The sequence below is a fragment of the Astatotilapia calliptera genome, chromosome 4, assembly GCF_900246225.1.
Source record: "Astatotilapia calliptera chromosome 4, fAstCal1.2, whole genome shotgun sequence".
NCBI lineage: Eukaryota > Metazoa > Chordata > Actinopteri > Cichliformes > Cichlidae > Astatotilapia > Astatotilapia calliptera.
Genome location: NC_039305.1, coordinates 14,031,913 through 14,040,926, shown reverse-complemented (window position 1 = coordinate 14,040,926; position 9,014 = coordinate 14,031,913). Strand labels below are relative to the sequence as shown.

At 39.4% G+C, this 9,014-nt stretch overlaps 1 protein-coding gene across 1 annotated transcript; it reads left to right on the top strand.

The window, feature by feature from the left end:
• Positions 1-1,973: 1,973 nt before the first annotated feature.
• On the top strand, positions 1,974-8,177 carry LOC113020730 (cytochrome P450 2K1-like). Its single transcript, XM_026164934.1, has 9 exons — positions 1,974-1,986; positions 2,235-2,329; positions 2,486-2,648; positions 3,346-3,770; positions 4,140-4,319; positions 4,423-4,564; positions 7,406-7,590; positions 7,693-7,827; positions 7,919-8,177. Exons 1-9 carry the CDS (start codon positions 1,977-1,979, stop codon positions 8,132-8,134), a joined length of 1,551 nt encoding a protein of 516 aa, XP_026020719.1. The 5' UTR covers positions 1,974-1,976; the 3' UTR covers positions 8,135-8,177.
• The last annotated feature ends 837 nt before the right edge of the window (positions 8,178-9,014 follow it).

Here is a 9,014-nt window from a genome sequence, read left to right as displayed (position 1 = left end):
TTATAGATGGCAGAGAGTTGGTGTCGTAAACCACCGCCTCTGTTCAAAGATGGTCGCTCACAGTGGACATAGATGGCTTCTTTCACTCCTCTTTCAAACCATCTGTCCTCTCTGTCCAAAATGTGAACATTGGCATCCTCGAAAGAGTGTCCTTTATCCTTAAGATGCAGATGGACTGCTGAGTCTTGTCCTGTGGAGGTGGCTCTTCTGTGTTGTGCCATGCGCTTGTGAAGTGGCTGTTTGGTCTCTCCAATGTAGAGGTCTGGGCATTCCTCGCTGCACTGTACAGCATACACCACATTGTTAAGTCTGTTCAGACGTAAGTTCAGACTCTCCACCATTTGACCTTAGAACTGAAGAAGCTTCTCGGATGAGAGGTGAAACGTCTTCAAGTAACTTAAAGAAGTCCAGACGCTTTTCTTTGCAAGCTCCTTTGACTACGATGACCTGGATGACTGAGAACCTTCACAGACATAAGTAAGGTGTCGTGAAGAAATTGTGATCCCATTCTTGGAAGCACAAAGAAGAAGGGGAAGCACCGAATATGGATGATTTTGGAGAAGATTAGTCTTTCCTTCTAAAAGTTGCAGGGGATACATATTCTTTCAGACTTTGTGTCTCGGTATGCTTTAAAATGGGCCCCTTTCTATAAGGCAAGTCTTTTGTTTAGCAAATTCTTAAGAATCCACCAAATAACCCAGGTGATTTTGGAGAGGATAAAAGTTTCCTCAAGTGAAATACTTGATGGCTTGGAACATGAATCTTTGTTCTATTAGGATCTCTTTTTCTTTTTGATAGTTTCCACTGTAGCTTGGGGAAGTCTGCACTAAGTGTGCACATGTTTATTGACATCGATCAGAGTGTCTGATAGTGTTCCTTACAGTGGCTGGGAAGTGCAAATCACAAGTCCGCAACAAATTAACAAGTGGCTCTTGACGGAAAGGGATTGTCTGAAATACTGGAAGGGACTCAACGGTAGGGCTTTGGAGTTGACATAATGCCGCAATGTATTGTGGGAGCGCGGCGCCATATATCTGGGTCACGAATCAAAGCAAACACACTGTGCTGGAAGGACGGTTGCTAGAAACATGCTTAAAAGCAGTTTAAAAGAAAAGGGACGGTACAGAGACAGGTTGCGTCCGGATGCAAAGAGACGGTACTTGCAGAAAATAGCGTACATTGGAAATGTGGAACCGTATGAAATACGGCCGTGGAGTAGAAACCCTGACGACCTACCGCTATTGACGTAGCCTGATATATTTTCGTACCTTGTCTGTGGAGTCAGCGTGTACAAGGTGAACCGGTTTCGCAATTATAAATCTCTGGAGGGACACATTCAAATTAGTGCAGCATAAATTCATTCATGAGGGGGAAATTACAGTGAGAACATGTGGAGGCTGTTAGAGGGATAACATAGTGAGTTCAGTGCATTGATGTGATATTGTCCTGATGGATTTAGTTATTCTTTATGGTTAAAGAAATTGCAATGATTTATTAGTGCAATGATTATTATAAATAATCATAATTATAGATCTTGCTTCCATGTTTGTGTCCTGTGTCACTAAAAGTACATTTTATTGTAGTTTTATACATTGATTAATGACCTGCAAAATCTCCTTATCATATTAAGTGTCCATAACTGTCACTTAAAGTCAAACTTTATGCTTTCTCCATCTTGAAAGTGATTACATCCTTGCATTACATACTTTAGGTTCATTTTCTGCAGGCAGGTTTCTGAAAGAGAACAGGCAGATTTAGAATATAACATGCAGCGTTCTATAGATGGATGCATAAAAAAGAAGAAAAGTTACATGTATGTGCTAACTTTCTAAACACTTTGTTACATTTATGATAAATGGATTAGAAAGTAGATAAAACACATTTATGTCAGCCTTGGCTCATTAAAGTCCTTGTCTTTAAATTAACTTTGTATGTTTCAGGCACTCTCAAAGACTGAATGAACCAGCATTTCAGCCATGGGTCATGGTGAGCATCACAGGGAAGGTTGAAGCCGCCCACTGCACCTTTATGGCCAGAGTCACAGAGACCTGCAAGCTGTTTTCTATGCAGTGTTTACTTTTTGCAAATCCATTAAACACCCCCCATCAACATCAGAGCAAATGGAACATTTTGGGGATTTTATCTTTTTCATTTTGTTCAGTCCCACCACAATGCTGGCAGCCGTTGTTCTCCTGCTTGTACTTTAGCTTGTTTCTATCATTTTCATCTCTAAGGAAAAAGAAATGAAGCCCCAGGACCGAGACCTCTGCCCCTGCTTGGTAACCTGTTGCAATTAGATCCCAAGAGACCCCACAAAACTCTGTGTGAGGTAAAATAACTCTTCTCAAGATCTGAATCAAAAGAAGCCAGTTTAAACATATTACAATACCTAATGCTATGTTATGGCCCTAGCAGGGTCTCCTGTGAAATGTTAGGGGAACGTAACATGCTATTTAATTATTATTATTTTGAATGATTCTTCCAGCTTTCAAAGGAATATGGCTCTGTATTTACTCTTTACTTTGGAACCAACAAAGTCGTGGTCCTGGCTGGATATGAGACAGTCAGAGAGGCACTGGTCAACTATGCAGAGGAGTTTGGAGAGCGCAACATCTCCCCGATACTTAATGATATAAACCGAGGTCATGGTATGATTCTTTTATATTGTGGTTTATTAAGTTTAATTTCATGTTCATAAATCTGTGTTAGCCCAGGGTTTTGTTATTTGTGATCACTAGAGATATAAGAAAACATGATCGAAACAGGCTACACAATTAACAGCATGTTTCCTCATGTTTTGCAACAGCTGACCAATATCTTGAAGTCCAGGTTTCTTTTCAATCAGAAAAATAATATTTCAAAATAATATTTTAAAGGTTTAGTGGCGCATATTCCTTTGTTCTCGATGTCTGCCATGAGAGTAAGTTCTGCTGTTTGTGACAACATTGTGTTGTACTTTGAGTTCAGTTGATAGTTGGCTTTATAATAACATTTCACCAATGACACAGATGGAAACGTCAGATCAAAAGTGATAAAATGACTCTGAAATAAAAAATTAAAGACCCGTAGAATTACGGTTGAAAACCTTAAAAACAGATGATTTTCTTTTTGAAGAAATGCTGATTTTATTTTATTTTTTTGCTCTGATCTTTGCTGTTTAACACACATTAGCATGTTATATTACCAGCTAAAGTCACTTTCCCTTGCTTATCCAACTCAGAATCAGTGGTTGGTTGAGGTGGTTTGAAGCGTTATATATTTATTTTGTAATTATCTTTTATGTATATTTTACATTGACGACTCAATGTGGCACAACCTCCTGTTGTAAAATTTTATGTCTTGTAGGGATTTTGTTTGCAAATGGAGAATCATGGAAAGAGCTGAGATATTTTGCCCTCACCACCCTCAAAGACTTCGGCAAAAGACTTTCTCATAAAATCTTGGCAGAGTGTAGCTATCTCATTCAAGTGATCGAAGAGCATAAAGATATGGAGATAGCATGTATACGCAGTGTTAAAACAAAGACCAATTTAATTTTGCTGAGGTTTGTTTTAATGCTATTAGAATTAATTATTAATGTCTCAATCTTGTCCACATGTTGGGTTACAGGAGAACCATTTGATACAGCACTTCCAATAAATTATGCAACAGCCAATATTATCTTTTCCGTTGTGTACGGATGTAGATTTGATTACAATGAACCGATATTCACAAAAATGGTGAAGCGAGCCAATCATGCCACATGTGTCACAGGTTCTGCATCAGTCCAGGTTTGCTTTTTCATACCCCCCCCTTTTTTTTACTCTCTTTAAAAAAAAAAAGAATGACATAAAATGTTAACAGTGACTATTGTTACCTGTGTGGCATAAACTGAATGGTAAACATCTGATTTTATGTTGAAGCAGACTCTGTCTGTATATCAGTTTTTTACTGTTTTACTGTTGTCCATTGAGCCAAACAAAAAATATTCACATTTCATGAGGGGAAGGCAAAATCTAAAATAGTGATTGAAAGCATAAAGTGGTCACAAAGATATGGAAAATACCAAATGTATACGTAAAACAATGCATGACGATGGTGCTTCTGTAAAAATGAAAGTATTACTTGAATCTTTACTTTGTTACTGTTTAATTTTACAGCTTCATAACATGTTTCCCCGGCTGTTCAGATGGATTAAAAACCATCAGGTGGTGTTAAAAAATGTTGAGACGACCATCAGAGATGTAAAGTATTTAATTACGTACCTGAAAGAGACACTGGACCCTGACATGTGCCAAGGGTTTGTGGACTGTTTTTTGATTTGGAAGCATAAAGAGGAAGTAAGACGGCATGTTTTGTCTTTTCTAACATTTTAAAAAGTGGCTCAGTGTTCAAAACAGTGTTTTAGTTTTGTTATTATACCTTTTCTTTTTCTTTTTTTAGGAATTTGGAATTGACGACTCTCACTACAGTGAGGAGAACTTGATATTCACAGTGATTGACCTGTTTGTTGCTGGTACTGACACCACAGCAGCCACACTGAGATGGGGTTTGCTGTTAATGGCTAAATATCCACACATACAGGGTAAGGAGGCAGAACTCTCCTCCAGAAATTTTATTTCTGTTTTCATAAAGCCCCTCAGCCATTAGAAAACTGAATATTTTCTAAATAGATATCGACAAAGGCAAAAAAATACATTTCATCAAGGTATTTCATGCATGCAGGAGTTTTGGTTTAGCCACAGCTCTTTGTCTTATGGTTTCCATACTACACAGACTTAATGGCAGGATAGTGTTGGTTAAAGTTTAATGTTCAGCTCAGGTAAGTACAACAAGGAACTCAACAACAGGACCAAACACACCACTCAAAAACTATGGATAATTTTCTAGAACTTCATTTCCTTTCCAGTAGGTGGAGGGTTAGGGTTTCCTAGAGCTAAAACTTAAGCTTCCAACAGTGTGAGAGTGGAACAGGCAGGTGTCCTTAAGAATGAGGTTGGTTGCTAGCCTTTTAGCTTACTTACCTGGAAAACCTAAGTGGCCTGAGCACTGAGAAGTCAACAATCTGGCAATGAGAGAAAAAGGAGCTGGGGTTAGCAGTAAGTATCCACTGATTTCCGTTCCTCTGGCAGTATTTCAGTTTCTTCAGTCTTTGTTCTATGCATTTACCTTATAGTATAAACTCTTCAGTTAAGAGGTTGTAAAAAGATAATACATTTCTGATATGAAATCTTTTGTTAAACTTTCAGTAAATGTTTATTGGAGCCTGCTTTGACAAACATACAGCTCTTGAGTCTTTTTCAGCCTTTACAGATCCTGATTTCAAATTTAAATTCTTCTTAGTGGGGGGAAAAAAACCACCCGGTTTTTCTATATTGGGACTATCATAATGTGTTGGGCCGCACTCAAACGCAGAACTTGTGCAAGTTAAGTGATTTCATTTACAGTGACGGTGAATTGTGGTATTTACAAAGTGTTTTAGCCATTCACAGTTCAAGAGTCTCTTATTTACAAAGTCCAACAAGGGAGGTGATTCCAAACTTCCAGCGCTGAAACAAATTCCTCCTCTTCAGCCACACAAAACTCTCTCCCGTACACTCCACTGGGACGTCCTTAACAGAGGAAATATGAGTTAGAAATCTTTGTGAAGAGAAAATGAGAGTTTTTTACAGAGACGATGAGGAGATTGCTACTGCGGTTAGACCGCACTCAGGTGAAAATTGAAAGTCAGGTCCCAGCTTGGATAGTTGTCAGCAGATTGCAAAGTGCCTCACAGATGCTTGATTTCTTCAGGCGTGTTCAGGAGTGGGTGGAGGTAAAGAAACAGGTAAAGCACATACAGTGGCTTGCAAAAGTTTTCGGACCCCTTGAACTTTCCCACATTTTGTCACATTACAGCCACAAACATGAATCAATTTTAGTGGAATTCCACATGAAAGACCAACACAAAGTGGTGTACACATGAGAAGTGGAACGAAAATCACACATGTAATCTAATGTCAGTACAAATACAGCTGCTCTGTGACGGCCTCAGAGGTTGTCTAAGAGAATATTGGGAGCAACAACACCATGAAGGGATAAAGTTACTGAGAAATTTAAAGCAGGCTTAGGCTACAAAAAGATTTCCCAAGCCTTGAACATCCCATGGAGCACTGTTCAAGTGATCATTCAGAAATGGAAGGAGTATGGCACAACTGCAAACCTACCAAGACAAGGATGTCCACCTAAACTCACAAGCCGAACAAGGAGAGCGCTGATCAGACATGCAGCCAAGAGGCACATGGTGACTCTGGACGAGCTGCAGAGATCTACAGCTCAGATCTCATGTGGGGGACACAGCAAACATGTGGAAGAAGGTGCTCTGGTCAGATGAGACCAAAATGGAACTTTTTGGCCAAAATGCAAAACGCTATGTGTGCCGGAAAACTAACACTGCACATCTCTCTGAACACACCATCCCCACTGTCAAATATGGTGGTGGCAGCATCATGCTCTGGGGGTGCTTCTCTTCAGCAGGGACAGGGAAGCTGGTCAGAGTTGATGGGAAGATGGATGTAGCCAAATACAGGGCAATCTTGGAAGAAAACCTCTTGGAGTCTGCAAAAGACTTGAGACTGGGGCGAAGGTTCACTGTCCAGCAGGACAACGACCCTAAACATAAAGCCAGGGCAACAATGGAATGGTTTAAAACAAAACATATCCATGTGTTAGAATGGCCCAGTCAAAGTCCAGATCTAAATCCAATCGAGAATCTGTGGCAAGATCTGAAAACTGCTGTTCACAAACGCTGTCCATCTAATCTGACTGAGCTGGAGCTGTTTTGCAAAGAAGAATGGGCAAGAATTTCAGTCTCTAGATGTGCAAAGCTGGTAGAGACATATCCTAAAAGACTGGCAGCTGTAATTGCAGCAAAAGGTGGTTCTACAAAGTATTGATTCAGGGAGCTGAATAATTACGCACACCCCACTTTTCAGTTATTTATTTGTAAAAAATGTTTGGAATCATGTATGATTTTTGTTCTACGTCTCACGTGTGCACCACTTTGTATTGGTCTTTCACGTGGAATTCCAATAAAATTGATTCATGTTTGTGGCTGTAATGTGACAAAATGTGGAAAAGTTCAAGGGGGCCAAATACTTTTGCAAGCCACTGTAATAGGGCAGTCTGCTCCTGAACTCTGTTTGTACTCATGATGGAGAATTTGACTGTCCCACTCTGAGCTTGTGTCTCCTAGAGACCTCTTCCTGTTAAAAGGGAGTTCTTTCTCCCCACTACCACCAATAACTTGTTCATAGTGGATGGTCTGATCTTTGGGTTTTGCTCTGCAATATTGTAAGGGTTTTGTGTTTATAATATAAAGTGATCATTGGTAATATGTGGTAAAATGAATGCAGACAAAACCTTTCTATTTATTTTGTGTCTACAGAGCAGGTCCATGAGGAGCTGAGACATGTAGTGGGAAGCCGAAAAGTCAGTGCTGATGATAGGAAAAACCTGCCGTACACTGATGCAGTCATTCACGAGATCCAGAGACTGGCTAATATTCTACCTGTATGTCTTCCTCACCAAACTAGCCGAGATGTCACCTTCCAGGGATACTTTATCAAAAAGGTCAACTGCTCATCCACAAAAAATACCCTTTATTTGACATTTTGATTCACCTCTGATAACTTGAATCGCACATCTATGATAAATGTGCTCTTTTGCCTACAGGGAACTATTGTATTTCCCCTTCTGTCCTGTATGATGAGAGTGAATGGGAGAGCCCACACACTTTTAACCCTTCTCATTTCCTGGATAAGGAAGGTAAATTTGTCAGGAGAGATGCCTTCATGCCCTTTTCTGCAGGTATGACAACTTTATCAGGCTTTTGTTAAGAAAATTTGCATTTGCACAGACATGACTTGTTTAAATAAGCGTAAACTCTTTGCATTTGCAGGTTACAGGATGTGTCTTGGAGAAGGTCTGGCTAAGATGGAGCTCTTCCTCTTCTTCACCTCCCTTGTTCAGCGCTTTTGCTTCACTCCTACACCTGGAATTACAGAGGATGAACTGGATCTCACACCAGCTGTGGGATTCACCACCCCTCCTTCATCCCATAAGCTGTGTGCTGTCAGTCGCCAGTGAGAGAGGGCTTAAGCAGGGCTTCTCCTAAGACCCAAACTCTTCCATCGCATGCATTTTTAATTTCTCTTTGATATTTGCTCATATTGGAACCCGATGAATGTAAAAACAAAGAATTACCACATATATATATATTTTTTTTACCTAATTTTTGTTTCTAAGAAAAATGAGAGCCACATATGAGGATATTCATTTAAAATTTCGATAGAACAGTAGCAGTATAATGTCCTCGTAAGTGGATATCAGGCGCTTGTAGACCAAAATACTCAATTTTGGTCTAAATAACCCAAAATGTGATGTCCACATATGTGGACGCCAGGTCCTAGGAGGTTAAAGTGGATGCCTGCGGCAAGCAGAAGGATCATTTTTCAGCCACCACTAGCAGATGTCATGATCCTTAACGCCTGGATTGTTGAGCAAAAGCAGATGTTGTGAGATAAAAGGATATGAATGTATTTCAGTCCTTCACATGAAGGCTAATAAAACTGTATTAACAGGAATGAGTGGTGATCTTTAGAGATGGGAAAACTGGTCTCATTTTTTGCATGAATTTGCTGTTTTTCTATTTTCTATTAATATCTATTAAATCAGAAAGAAACTGTTCCTTAAGAAATACCAAAAATATATAAAATGCCACACCATGTTACAGAAAGACAAAGCATCTCATAATATGAGAACATTTCAAATCAATTCAATTCTGTTTACTGTGAATTCAAAAGTTGTAATATTTAAACCTGATCAGATTTGGTTTAACATAGACTGGCATCTCCATTTAGCTGATTCTTTTGCACATGTAAACAACAATTTTCAGACTGATGTATTATTTTGGTTTGGAAAAGAAGAAACTGAACTTTCCTCTGTCTGTGTGTAATGAGCACAGTGGCTGGCTAGCTCTCTTTCCTTATTAAACC

Excerpts from the sequence above, each read along its gene's own strand:
- LOC113020730 (XM_026164934.1), top strand. Across the intron at positions 4,320-4,422 it reads TTTGGAAGCATAAAGAGGAA|GAATTTGGAATTGACGACTC; the intron begins GTAAGACGGCAT and ends TTCTTTTTTTAG. Across the intron at positions 7,828-7,918 it reads CTTCATGCCCTTTTCTGCAG|GTTACAGGATGTGTCTTGGA; the intron begins GTATGACAACTT and ends TTGCATTTGCAG.